The 15,047-nt window shown below is 37.4% G+C and overlaps 1 protein-coding gene across 10 annotated transcripts in view; it reads right to left on the reverse strand.

The window, feature by feature from the left end:
- Positions 1–15,047, reverse strand: part of Chl1 (cell adhesion molecule L1 like) — a 204,733-nt gene that overhangs the window by 50,314 nt on the left and 139,372 nt on the right. For 9 of the 10 annotated variants that reach the window (XM_029478803.2, XM_085840207.1, XM_029478804.2 and 6 more), the window contains 4 exons: positions 8,444–8,566; positions 7,249–7,419; positions 6,317–6,364; positions 4,422–4,542 (listed from right to left, as the gene is read on the reverse strand). In XM_029478803.2, coding sequence (XP_029334663.1) covers positions 4,422–4,542; positions 6,317–6,364; positions 7,249–7,419; positions 8,444–8,566 — 463 coding nt within the window. The remainder of the gene's footprint in view (positions 1–4,421; positions 4,543–6,316; positions 6,365–7,248; positions 7,420–8,443; positions 8,567–15,047) is intronic. The other variant, XM_085840206.1, reaches the window with a different exon arrangement.

A 15,047-nucleotide genomic window follows, 5' to 3' on the forward strand; every position in this document is an offset into this window, starting at 1 on the left:
TTTAGCAATGCAAGCACCTCACTTTCCTGAATTTCTTCTTTTATTTCTGTTCTTGAAAAAAAATCATTTGTCTAACTCTTCACTTCTTATAAACAAATTAAATGATTTAAATCTGATGAACATGACATCACAGGTAGGGGCAGTTTATTCAGCTAGGTTAATAGCTCTTCTATTCTGGACAGCTCTGTTTTGTTTGATTCCATGCTTTATTTTTAAGGAGTACTTGCTAACAGAGTCTGAACAATGATGGGTTGAGGAAACATTGAGCTATTTAATGATTTTTGTCTGTTTTCACAACTTCAAATATTTCAGTTTTTATGGCGGTAACTTTTCTTCTGATTCTTGGTGAAAGCTGTAGGATCCATAGAAAGCTTCCATCCTTAAGTTCGTGATGACTCTGCTTTCATTTCACACAGCGTGAGTGTGAATTATTAAAACAGCACATTCTCACTGTCAATAAGGTGGCAGGGATGCGACTATATTTCTCAACTAATGAGAGTCAAAATATCAGTTAACTCTTCACCATTTCCAGGATATCTATAAGCTCCCAGCTTTCCAACATTCATGTGTCTCTGGAAGCTTCCCTCACTTAATTAGTAGTATTAGTGTGTGTGAGTGTGTGTGTGTGTGTGTGTGTATTTGTGTAAACAGGGTTGTGCGTGTTACTGTGCATATATGTGCATACAAGCACAGGTCAGAGGAGGACATGTGTTCTGCTCTCTCACTTGGTATCCATCTCATCCCCACCACACCCCTGCCCACTGCTAGGTGGGTTTGCATCCAATCTGATTTTTTTTTAAATTAGGTATTTTCTTCATTTACATTTCCAATGCTATCCCAAAAGTCCCCCATTCTGTTGGGAAAGGATCTTTATCTATCCTAAATCAGGTAGGGGACTAATATCCAATATATATAAAGAACTCAAGAAGGTGAACTCCAGAAAATCAAATAACCCCATTAAAAAATGGGGCTCAGAGCTAAACAAAGAATTCTCACCTGAGGAATACCGAATGGCTGAGAAGCACCTGAAAAAATGTTCAGCACCCTTAATCATCAGGGAAATGCAAATCAAAACAACCCTGAGATTCCACCTCACACCAGTCAGAATGGCTAAGATCAAATATTCAGGTGACACCAATCTGACTTTTTAAGTGAGTGCTGAGAACTCAATCTGAAGTCCTCAAGCTTGCACAGAAAGCATTCTTAGCTAGCAGCCCAAACGTTTTTATTATCATTATTTACTTAGACAAATGGTTAATGCAACCACCTCAGAGCAGATATAAGCAAACTCCTCACTGTTTTCCCTGTTTAAGCTGAAAGGGTTCATCTGGCTAACATAATGCTGATGTGAGTTACACTTAGAGGAGTTTAAGGTTGGGGGCAGATAGAGATGAATGGGCTTCGTTTTCCATTCAGCTTAGAAAAGCTCTTGTGCTTTTGTGTGAGGTCTGTGGGCTTCTTTTGCACATGGGAAGACTTACAGCCAGGGAATGTCAGGAGGAAACTGAGTTGATGATGTACGTGACAGAATGCTACCACTATCATTAGTGATGTTTACTTTATTACTCTAGAAGTTGTGTGATTTTAAACATCCTTGAGATATCTGTGAAGTCCTTTCAAAAACTTTTTCAATAATATTGTTGGAGATTCAACAATGAAGATTCAAAGGAACACCGGAAAGAGTGGACAACCCAACTCAGACTAATTATGGGGAGCAGAGGGGGATAATCTCTTCTTCTAACAAAGTATCAGGAACCTTTGTGTTGCAAAGAAGAACAACTCTTTGTGGATGTCCATTGCCTTTTTTCTTATGTGCCTTCCCCAACATTCTAGTCTCCACAAGGTACGTGGGGGCACCTTTATAAGTGGAGGACAATACTGTTCATACGAACAGATGCCAGTCACCTCCAGAAGTAAATGACAGAATTGGCAGGAAGTGATAGGGAAAGTCTCTAACAGGTTTGACTGACTTGAAGAGTTAAGCTGAACAAAGGCTGAGAGAATTTAATGTCCACCACTACAAATCCATGCTGACACCAGGTGCTTAGCCATGAGTTACAGAGAGGGCAACGCTTTGACCTTCTCAGATAAAAAGACAGACCAGGGCTACAGAGAAGGCTTATCAGGTAAGAGCACTTGCTCTTCTGGCAGATGACCATGATTAATTCTCAGCATCCACATAGTGGCTCCCAACACTCTAAATTTCTATTGCTTCTTCTTGCCTCTGTGAACACTGAACACAGAGAGTGCACAGGCATACCCACAGTCAAAATACATAAAATAAAAATATACCTTATAAAAGCACACATAGACCTCTTTCTCCAGCAAGGCCATGTGACAACATATTGAAATAATTTATCACTGAACATAGGTGATTTAAGGCTGATAAGCAACCTAGCTGACAAGAGAAATAGGCAAAGTGTCAAAGTTGTACAAGAATTAAAATCCTTCCTTTCCCTCACAATCTAATGAAAAACCAGGTCATTTAGACTTTTCAGTGAATTATGAACAAAGGTGTTTTTTTTATGTTTTATTTTTACTCTTAATTACTATTTAATACATTTCAAATCCTAGCTGATTAAAGAGACTCCCAATTACTTACAAAATATTTGCATATAAAATGAATCAACTGGAAGATGGAATGCCTTTCTCCACCACATTACTGATGCGAGACTCTCAAGTCAGCAGGCATACTTGTAGAAACAATGAACTCATGTGACCAGGGCCCCAGTTACATGAATGTATAAGTCAGTCAGCAAAGGCCAGAATTTTCAAAGATGCCAAAAGGTCAACCCTTAGGGTTTCAGAAGAACTGAGACGGGACTCTGCTGTTGGAGTTGTGAAGTGTCAGTGGGCCAGCTTTTGATGTGTGCTTCCCCTAAACCTCATCATCTGGACATTTTCTTTTGCACAAAAACTTATTTTATGTTCTAAAAATAAAATAGAGTGTTGGAGTGACGTTTTTATTTATCATGTAAAGATTGTTTCTGTATTATATTCATGCTGATTTCTGAACTGGTAGAGACTTGATTACAAGCCAAACTTTGGTATTGTTAAGCATCTCTTGTCTTGGTGTTTTGTAAACACTCCCTCTCTTCCTTTTTGATTGGTAAAATAAAAATATGGTGGCCAATGGCAAAGGCAGGAAGTAGAAGGTGGGACTTCTGAGAGGAGATAAGAACTCTGGGAAAAGCGAGATGTAGTGTGTGTGAGGGGGGAGGGGGGGAAAGAAAGTTACCTAACAAACAAGTAAAAGAACTTAGAATAAATAGGTCAAGAAGTGATGAGCTAGCTGATAACAAGCCTAGCTGTAAAATCTAGGGATTTATAACAAATACAAGTCTCCATATCTTTTTTGGGGAGTTGGTGGTCCCATACAATAGAGACCTTTGGAAATTAAAAGGAGGGTAGTTAGTGTAAACGAACAAATTCTAATAAAGCTACCGAAAAGAGGAGCCCAAAGAATTGGAATATTTCCCAGGAATCTTATGAAGGGAAAGTGAAAGACAACAGCCACAGGGGAAACTTTTGTTCCCTAGAAAGAGATTTCACAGTCTTGCAAACTTTATATGCCTCAGTACAGGGGAACACCAGGGCCAAGACATGGGAGTGGGTGGGTAGGGGAGTTGGTGGGGAGGGTAAGGGGGACTTTTGAGATAGCATTGGAAATGTAAATGAAGAAAATACTTAATTAAAAAAAAAGAGATTTCACACAGTTCTGCCAACTTGTTATACCACTTTACTGGATGAGACTGAAGTCCAGGCAAATGATTGATGAGGCAAAAGTATGTGGGACAACACTTTGCTGGGATTTCTCACCGTGCACATCCTCGGACCTCCACTTAAACTGTGATCACACCACACTCCACAATCAGAAGTCAGATCTAGGAGGGGTCTCCAAGTCGTTTTATCCCTCTGCCCAATATGAGCATGTGGAATAATTTTTTCCTGCTTGCTTTCCTTTTTAAATTAGACTCTTTTAGATGGCTTATTAAGGATAGGTGGCTGGACCTCCCTTGGGGCTTAAGCCATAAGCTTAAGCTGTTATAGCACTATAACAGTGGAGCTAGCACTTTAAAAAGAAACGAGTAGAAAAGAAAGAAAAGCACAGCTTATAGTAGATGTGTGGCTACTAATGCACATGCTTTAAGGACCACAGTAGATCATTCACTTCACTAAGGTTTGCCTTGGTCCCTGCACTTCCAATGCCACAATGAAGACAAGAACCTGTAAGTCAATTTCAGTTGTAACCTAAATTCTGTATAAGGAAGCGGAACTGCGTTTCTCTGGAGAAACACAATTGATGTTTATAATCTTTAAAAAAAATAGTAACTTAAGAGCATGCATGCAGCAAAGTCTTGAATTCTAAGTCGTTAACACACTAGATGGGATAAGGGCTGGGCAGAGGCCAAGGTACTCACAGGCCCTCTGCAAAACACTCGAGCAATAGTGTATCCCCTTTGAGTACAGTCTTTGCGGATAAACTTCCCATTTGGGCAGGAGGCAACAGAAGTTTGGGTTTCCTTTGCTTGATGGAATTTGCTGAAAAAGAAAGGAGAAGAGTCAATGCCTTCCTCAATAAAGGTGGTAAAATTTCTATGGTACCAAGTCATTCTTAAAACATGATTTCACATGCTTTTATGTATATATTTTGGTGTGCTTCTTAAACAGACTTCTCTTATCCAAGGAAGCATGTGTCTCTGTTTCTTTACCAATGTTTTTAAATGTCACGATGTATACCACCTGTGCCTTTTCAGAACTTGAAGCCTTACTCAAGATGATTTCTTGAAGACACTCTCAAGTTAACTGATAGTCTGACTTTGTATTTGTTTTACCATACCTTGCCATTTCTGATAATTATATGTCTATTTAATCTATTGATCAAAGTATTAGATATGATTCTTTCCAAAAATAGAGCTTCCTTTCTAGTACTTTATTGAGAATCCAGACTGAGGAAACTCATAGTAGACACCAGGCAGCCATGAATTTATTTAGCTCTTCAGTAAATTTCTTCTAGTCTCAGATCCTTAAGAATACCAAATGCTTTAGAAAATGAATCATAATACATCTGTGTTTGGAAAGTATTGATTAAAAAGTTTCATTTATTCTTTTATTGGTGATTTTAAAATATAAAATATAATGACAAATTAGGACACTTCATTCACACTACATTTTGATTTTATTTCCAAAGGTGAACATAAATTGTTTTTTCATATTCAGTGCCAATGTGACTTTATCTTTTTTAAGAAATAAAATAGCTGACTTTCTATTATCAGAAGAGAAGAGTGTAAAATACAGGAAGCCATGTGCAGTCTGCTTTCCACCTTCTTGCATGAACTTATGTACTAGAAATGATATTTGAATATGTACTATATGCCATGAATTTTTTCAGTACTTGAAGACATATCTGTAGATGACTAATCTCACAGAAAACGATGTTGGGGATGAGACAGCATACATGAGATGGCCCGCAAGCCAAGTGCTGCGTTCACTTGTGATGAGATCACCAGTATATTAGAAACCTAAGTGAAGCCCCTCACCCACATAATGTAAAGAATATTTATTTCATTTGAGTGCGATTTGTAATATAGAAAACAAGTCATTATGTACCTATGTTTAACTCAGGTTAAAACTCAAGCATCATAGATAAAATGCAAATTCTGATCGGTATCTGATAGAAGAAATGAGTAATTTCTAAAGGGTTTCATAGACCAAAAAAAAAAAAAAAAGGAAATATACTAAAAACTGCATTCTTTCTCAGTGAAATTGCTTAGTGGTTTTTAAACTGCTCTGACAAGTCATGTAGGTACAAATGATTCACTTAACTTTCTTAAGTCCAGAGTTTTTCTACTTTTCTTGATATTAACCATTTATTTTCTCTTTTGTTATTTAAAGCTACCAACCTTCTGTGCTATGTGTGAGCTATTAGAAAAAAAATCAAAGTAATACACCATTGCATACTTACACTTATAACTATACTTAAAACTACAGATATAAGTTTATATGTTAATTATATATGTTTATACATAATTAATTTATATGCTACTTTTATATATGTTTTAATTAGATATAATTGTATATTACATTGAAAGATCACATACACACATATATACATACACATACCTATACATATACACATGTACTTATCTCTTTACATAAACTCTAAAGGATTATGGATCATAAAACCTTCTATTCTAAAGTGTTACTTGACAGAATGCTGTATTTCTAATAATTACTCTAATAATTATAAAATGAGATGACTGTGTATGACTAAAGGCAAAACTATATGTTCAAATTCTACATATGACCAACTTACCCTGGGAACTAATTTCTGTGGATGAACTTGAATCAATAGCATGCTTTACTGAAATAAAAAAGATGGAAGAAACTAATACAAACATAATGGTAGACGCTGACATCAATAAAGCATGAAAACCCATGGATTTGTTTCTGGAAAAATTACAAGATGAAGTACAGCTATGCCCATTTGAGTACTGTCACTGCGAATACAGTATATATATATATATGTTGTAAAGACATCAGTGATTACTGTATTACAAAGATTTCAGGCTACTGAAAGCCTTCATAAAGTAGACCCACAAACATCATATGCACACAAAAATTGTGGAACAAATTAGACAATGAAATGGTCATGCTAACCTTCTGCTCCACCAGGGTCAATTACTCTGCCTGAGAGCTGCTGGGATTATCTTTTGCCTTTGAATCTTACCACTTCATCTCTCACTAATTACTCCTTCCCTTTTGGGAACCCAGACATGCATTTACAGCATCAAGTAGGAAACAGAAAATCAATTCAGATAACTTTGCCAATTTGGGAAGGACAAAGGAAAAACTTGATGGGATTAAAAAAAAAAGAATATAAATGGTGATTTTCTTTTGACTCAATTTTTGTCTCCATCATTTTCAGCCTGCTGATTTATCCAAGGTCACGGTGAGCCCGTGCCCAAGATGTGCTTTGTGCTCACTGAAAAGGAGTAGATCCTGCAGTCATGAAATGAAGCACATTTGTACTGTGAATTGAGATTTGATTTTCTGGCTGCCAGAGACAGAGCTACTGTGGATCTGCAGCTGCAGATGTCTACATCATCTGGATGAAGTCTCTAGAGTTAAACGAAACAATGACGGAAAATACCAACCAGCTTTCAAATGGCTTCAGAAAGAAGAATGGAATTACACACGCATTTGCATTCAGCATGATTGAAGGAAGAATAAATTACTTGGACTTACAACTGTTCACAGTCAGTTTCATTGGCATTTTCTGTACAATCGTTCTTAATTTTGGAAATGCAGCGAAGCAACAGTAATCATTCCGACTGTCATTTTCTTCCACATTTGCAAAGTACAGATCTCCTCTTTGGCTCATGTATACTCTCTCATCTTGTTCAATGTGTTCTAACTCTGCCAAGGGGAAAAACACAATTCGTCACTGAAATGGGCTGCTTCTCCTCATGATGCTGCATCAGGTTTTTAAATTTCTATTTCTTTCATATATTTTGTATTGTGATGTTTCCTGTCTGCTCTTCCTGCAGTAGGCAAACAGAGAAGAAATTAGCAATGACATCCTTGGGAGGCTGATTATTTCACAGATACCCAGATATGACAAATCTGGTATTCCATGTCTCCTTACAAACTGGTCACTTGCTTTGTTTTGGCTTATTGAAGAACTGTTCAGTACAGATATCGATTACTACCCTTATTTTCTTTGGATGATATTTCTCTGAAACTGGACTCCTCAAGAGTGATGCCTGCACCATTGATCACCCTCCACTGGGAGCAGCTATGTAATTCTAGGATGAGTTAAAGGTTTAGATGTTGGCTGTAGCCAAAGGCAGCTTCAGCCACTCTCCTCTAGATGCTGCACAAATGTGATTTTCTCATGCAATGCAGTGAGAAAACACCCCGAGTGCAGTGAGGAAACAGGTGACAGAACTTCATGTTAGGAATCACCAAAGCAAAAAGAGCAAGCACAAAGGCTGACACTGACTCTTTTGTAGGTCAGTGTTTTTAGCAGGGATAATTAGGCTAATACAGTAATACTAAACCAACAATACAGCCCAATTACTTCAACTCTGAGCTAGCCTGTGTTCCAAAGGTAAAGACTGTTTTTATGTTTTGGTTTTTTTTGTTGTTTTTTTTTTGTTTTGTTTTTGTTTTTTGCAGGCTTGTTCATACAACCAATCTGCTCCCTTTCAAATACTGTAAAATCAAGAGACATGATGATCTTCCAGTGCCCTCACATATACACTTCAGTTTATATTTAGAAGTAAGAATGGAATTGTGAATGTATCTAATTTTGAAGACTATTTGATTCTACAGGATAATCAACCATATACGAATGATGGCTTTCTTTGCTTTCATTGTGTCATATACATAGTTCATGGAATAACAGTGACCTTGACTGATATAACAGAACATTACTTACCAATATTCATCCAATAGATGTGCAAAGGTGGGAGGCCTTTTGGAGGGTTGCAGGGTAAGACAATGGAATCCCCTTCTTCTACATCAAAGGGTTCAATTTTTTCTTTTGGGAATTTTGGAACACCTGATAAAATGATCACAGTGAAGCATTCACTTTTAATGTAGCTTTAATATGTTCTATGTTACTAGTAACTAATGACATTCCTTTTGTTTTTGTTTTTTTTTTTAAAGTGAGCAACTAGAAAATTACACATCCCATGTTGTTGTTCTCATATCTACCCTACAGAGGAAAATACTATTAAGAATCTGGCATGACAAGGGTTCCTGAAGGACTTTTCTTTTCTATCTATTCCTCCAGTTCAAATCCCCTGGCTCTACAGCAGAAAACATAGCATCTTCCCTCCACCAATCTCCCATGGATCCCACAGATCTTCTCCTTCCAATCTTCCTCCCCAATGCCTTGTTTTGTCCCAGGCCCTAACTCCAGAAGGCATGCCCTGCTAACCCAACAGCTACTCATCTTAGAGCAACAAGTAGGCTGAAGGCAGACCCATAGCTCTCCTACTACACCTGAAATCCAATCCCCCAGTTTTATCTCCCTCTCTGTAGAAGGCTACTTGCTTTGGTCTCCCTACTCTTTCTGATCCCATTCCAAAGAACCACAATACCTACTCCTACAAACTTCCTTCTCCAAACTCACCCAGTACCCCAACCTCCAAAACTAGCAGGCATTCCCTGTGCATATACCACCTGAGCAGGCAAGAAAAATGGTCAACACATGCCACCATACTCTATGAAAGTCCACAGAGAAAACGGAAACCAAGAAACTAAATACATACACAACCAAGACAAATACAGAAATCAGCTAGACCTATAATCATCACAAGCCCAGATGCCTAAACACCATCCCCCAAACTATCAATAACAGCCAAAGCAATAGATCCACTAGAGCCTGGCTACCTTGCCACAGCAGGCCTTGAATATTTCAACAAAGCTGAAACATAAGTAGAAGACCTTAAAAACTAACTACATGAATATAATAGAGATCCTTAAAAAAGGAAATCCTTTAGTAAGTCCTTTAAAGAAATCTAGGAAAACAGAAAGTATGAGGAAATGAATACATAAATTCCTTAAAGAAAGCCAGGGAAATGTATAAATTCCTTAAATAAATGAAAACAATAGCAACATCAACAAAAACAAAAAACAAAACAAAAAACCCCCACAAGCAATGGTTGAAGAAAATGGATGAAGCAGTTCAAGACATAAAAATGGAAATAGAATCAATAAGGAAAACGTTAATGAATGGAATTCTGAAACTGAAAAACTTAGGAATTTGAACAGGAGCTACAGAGGAAAGTATCTCCAACAGAATACAAGATATAGTAGAGAGAATCTCAGTCAGTGGAGGTAAGATAGAAGAAATGGATACATCAGTCAAAAGGTAATGCTACATCTCCAAATTTTTGACAAAAAACATCCAAGAAATCTGGTATACCACGGAAAGACAAAAGCAAAAAATATTAGGAATAGTAAAAGAAGAAGGTTTCCAGCTCAAAGGTCCAGAAATCATTTTCAACAAAATCATAGAAGAAAATTTTGCTAAACTAAAGAAAGATGTTAATGAACCAGCTTAATTTTGTCTTAAGGTAAAATGACTCAGGCTGTTGCTAAGATAAAATATTGCCCTCTGAAAAAATGAAAGGGAGGCTCCATTTCCTACAACACCTACATAATTCAACTAACATGTGGAAGTGGAGCTGGTGCCTACAATGGAATGCCTTTGTTCTGGTTTCTTTGGTGTGGGAAGGTACTCTGCAGCCTTCCAAAAGAGAAATATGAAAAGCAATCCAGCAACAAAAACTTTGACCTACACTGTGTCCTATCTGCAACATAAACTAGGACAACATTGGCACAGACCTTGTGAGGATAGCCAACCAATGTCTGCTTTTACTTAATGTTCCCTTCAGAAGATGGAATCCATACCCAATATTACTTGGATAACCAAGAAGCAGGTACTAGAAAGTATAAAGTTCTAGGTTAACACCAAATACTTCTAGTCTAAAATCCCGAATGAAAATATTGTTGCTGTGTGCTATATACAAGGAATGAAACCACTTGTGCATGTTTTTCTGAGATGTAATGAAACCTACAGGATTAGTTCATCTTAGTTCATACACACATGAAATCATCTTTCTTCATTCTCATTAAAAATTATTTCTAATGATGTTCTGTTATATTCATAGATCAGGGTCCATTTCAGTCATCATCAGAAAGGCTTACTCCATCAGGAGATGGAAACAGATGCAGAGACCCATAGCCAGACATTATGTAAAGAGAAAGTCTTAAAGTGGACTCTCTATCAAATCTCTTCTTTCAGAGATCAGAAAATCCGGAGGAAGAGGAGGCAGAAAAATTTTATGGGCCAGAGGTGATGAGAAAGACATCAGAATGAAGCCATCTGAATCAACTAATCGCTGTTCGTATTAGATCAGAGAGACTTCAGCAGCAAGTGCCAGGGCTACATTGGTCTGCACCCGGTTCTCTGTGTGTATAATATACCTGTATGTTTATGAGATTTTTCACTATGAGATCGAGTGGGTCTCTGACTCTTGTGCCTGCTCTAGGGACTTTTTTCCTCCTATTGTGTTGCTGTGTCCAAATTCGATGATTGGTTTTGGGTTATTTTATTATACTTTATTTTGTCATGTTTGGTTGCTATCGATTAGCAACCTGCTTGTTTGTTTGGTCTAAAAAGATAGAAAGGTTGTGGATCTGGAAGAGTGGGGAACATCTAGGATTTTAGGGGAGTGGAGGAAAGGAAAATTGCAATCAAGATACATTGTATTTCAAAAAAAAATCTGTTTTCACTAAAGAAAGAAAAAGAATCTGGCCTGAGGTTTTGTTGTTGTTGTTGGTTTGGGGCTTTTTTTTTCACACTAGATGGTTTGTTGGGTAAGTGTGACAACCTGAGTTCATTCCCTGGAGCACATGGGGTTAAAGGAGAAGACTGATTCCTGAAGTTGTCCTCTGACAACTGCACTTGCACTCTGACATAGTGCCACTGCCACAGCCACAGCCACATCCATAGCCATAGCCACAGCCACATCTATCGCCATAGCCACAGCCACAGCCCACCCCCAACTCAAACAAATGTAAAAATGCAAACCATTAAACATCTTTCTAAACAACAATATTGTTGCCCTGTGCTATGAATGTTTCTCTGAGTTGCAGTGCCAACCACAGGATTTGCTCATTTTATTTCCCGCAGACATGAAATCATCTTTCTCCAAATACTGTGATTTCTTTTGTTAGTTTGGTGTTGCCAATATCTTGCTTTACTGCCATGTCAGTGAATATGATTGGCACATACCCTATTCAAGTCACTAGTTATAATAAACAAACAAACAAAGAAGTCAAGGTACACATGAGGCAGTGGGAAACAGACAATGAAGAACAAATTTGATCACTCTAAGGTGCAAAGAGAACTTCCACCTTGGGATGACTCCATTAAGTGCAATTTCCAACAAAATGGAAACAATACTGGAAAGGAGAGTTTCCAATATTTCATTCTACTGTCTTCTCCTCACACTGGAATGGGTTCCCCAAGGAGCAAGTATGGGCAGAATGCAAGTCAGAACTGCAAGGAGAGGCAGCCAAGACCAGTGTTTCAAAATTCATATAAAAATTTACACATATATGGATATTCAAAATGTATTCTTCCTGAAAATTATATAGCTGCATGATCTCTTAATTCATAAGAGATTGTTATATTTTCTGGAAACCCAAGGTTCTTCAGTTTTAATCTTAATTTTGTACATCTGGCCAGTCTCTACAAAATGTATATTGAGAACTTCTGTCTGTTTTCTCTGTATTTATTGTGTAGCCCTTTGACCTCCATCCCACCCTCAAGCTTCAGGGCAAATTTGCTGCCATTTTCTTGTAGCCATGTTCCAACTTGTCTAAATTCAAGAATCATTCCCAAGTTGAGAATTGCAAGCAGAAGTAGATGGCAGAACCACAGCAAGAGTGCAGGAAAGCTTCAATGTCTTCATCCTTTCTGCCATTGGTGGGTCACTCTCGGTGATCACATTTATCTGAGATTTTATTTGGTGACACTGGCTGGATGTGTGAATAATAGTCATCCTTGAACCATCCATTTTCTACAGGTACCATGACATTCCTACTAAGTGACAGGAAGGTTGTTGAATGCCTTCACTGATAGCACAGCAAAGATAAACTAATATACCAACTATTGCTCTGGCATTGATTGACAGGAAGTACTCCTTACCTATGAAATATTAAAAATGTGTTATGTGCTCAAACCTCCAAATTCAAATGATTTATTTAGTACTGCTTGCCACACTGAGAACCAGTGTACAGTAGTATGGAAGTTAGCTGTGTGCTTGGACTTTGATGGATCTGTTTACACTCAGAACCAAAGGACAACATGGGAAGAGAAGCACATATAGGAAAATGAAGGGGTAAATTATTCTCTATCTAATATGCAAACAATGCAGTGCTTAATGTGGATACCCAGCTTGCTTGAAAGTAGAAAATTAATAAGATATATGAATCATTAGTTGGAAATCTGCTCGCTCAAAGCATGTAGAAAAGTCTAATGATTCAAACAGATAATACAATCTGTGAAGTACTAGCATTTTTACATTAATTATGTCTACATTATGAAATTTCATTTCCCAAACTGTAAACATGTAGTTAGTTCACTGGGCATCTAATCCATCCATAATATAAAGGAAAGGAAAATACAATTTATAAGTCTACCAAGCCCTTAAACACACACTGTAAATCTTCAGAGCAATTTGTAACTGATGAAATGAGTATCAGGAAACAAGGAAGCTTATATATCTCCCAATTTAAGGTCTCAGAGGAATTTTAGAAAGGAAATTAATTAATCTGGATTGTTTCATTATTATTTGCTGACCTTGAAGCTTCTAGGCTTTACTATGGGTGAGCAAAACCTTTTTATATTTACAGTAGATGTTCTCTTTTGCATTATGTTGCTGTGAAAACATCATGAATCACAGCAATTTAGGGAGTAGAGGGTTTATTCAGCATATAGGTACAGGTAACAAAGAGAAGTGAGGACAGGAAATCAGGCAACAACTGAAGTGATATTAAGGGGGTAGGCTGCTGATTGGCTTATCTCTGGCTCATTCTCCTCTGACTTTCTTTTATAGCCTAGACCTGACTAGCTGCGGTGATGCCCACAGTAGACTATACTTCTCTGCATCAATCATCATTCCAAACAATCTCTCATACACATGGCATCAGGCCAGTATGACCCAGGCACTTGCTCAGTTGAGATTCTCTCATCCCAGATGACTCTAGGTTGTGCCAAGTTTATGAAGAAAACTAGTGAGTATAATGTTAAATTAATTTTCATAACACAATAGCAGTCAATTTTAACTCATACACAATTTTAACTCATAAAGAAATGACATTTGAAAATCACCCTGAAAGTGACTGATTGATTTTAATTCACTGGTGATACTATAACATTATTTATAGAGGAAAGATACAACATGGTTAGTCTTAAGCAAAAGCTCATGCTTGTGTGAGATAATTCCACTCCTTTGTCTTGGTCTTACATTTCCAAGGAACCGTCCATCATCACAAAAATTCAGTCATCTGGACTAGACTTGACCCTGAGTAGTCTTCATGCAAAGGGATCAGAACCCATCCACTCATCACTGTCTACTTAAGTGGGGCTTCAAACATGTCCAGAAAGCCCATTGTCTTCCAGCCTAGATGCGATCAACCTCCTATGTATGTAATGGTGCTGCAGATTTATATGGAAAACCTTTCCTAGAGATATGTTAACTACAAATTAACTTATCCACTTGATTCAAGATACAGATAACTTACAAGTGGAAACTCTGTTGGATCCTTATAACTTCAGGTGCTGCCAGAAAGGATTGAAAACACCTCACTCTGATTCTCTCAATATTCAGAAGAAGAAAAACCTCTCTTTTTACTTAACAGAAAAAAAAGTGACAAAAAAATGTTCTGTGTTTGGAGCAGTAGTTCTCAACGAATGTGACACAAATCCCACAGGAGTCACATATCAGTTAGCCTACCTAGCAGATATTTATATTATGATTCATAACAACAGAAAATCAGTTATGAAGTAGCAACAAAAATAATTTTATGGTTGGGGATCACCACAACATGAAGAACTGTATTAAAGCATCAAAGAGTTAGGAAGATTGAGAACCACTGACCTAAAGAGTCCACTAGGAGGAACTGGGGTATATTGGAATTATTCTATTAGATTACCATTTTCCATTAAAAATAGCTGAAATATATGTAAATAACTTCTTAAAATCTCAAAATAATAGAGCATAAATTTAGTACCACTGATGACAAATAAGGAACACATATGGAGAAGTTTGATTAGCAACCTGAAGGATGATTAGAGAGTATTAGAGAGCCAGAGTATAGGCATTTATATCAACAGTTTAAACTTCATTGACGAATAAGTAAAGGAAAAGAGTTTCCATCTACACACACACCCTAGTCACAGTCACAGGATATAGCCATTCTTGCTTGGTTTGTTAGGCTATCCTCAATCACTAATGCTGAGG

The sequence above is a fragment of the Mus caroli genome, unplaced genomic scaffold (assembly GCF_978045245.1).
Source record: "Mus caroli unplaced genomic scaffold, Mus_caroli_1 scaffold_7, whole genome shotgun sequence".
In the NCBI taxonomy this organism is placed as follows: domain Eukaryota; kingdom Metazoa; phylum Chordata; class Mammalia; order Rodentia; family Muridae; genus Mus; species Mus caroli.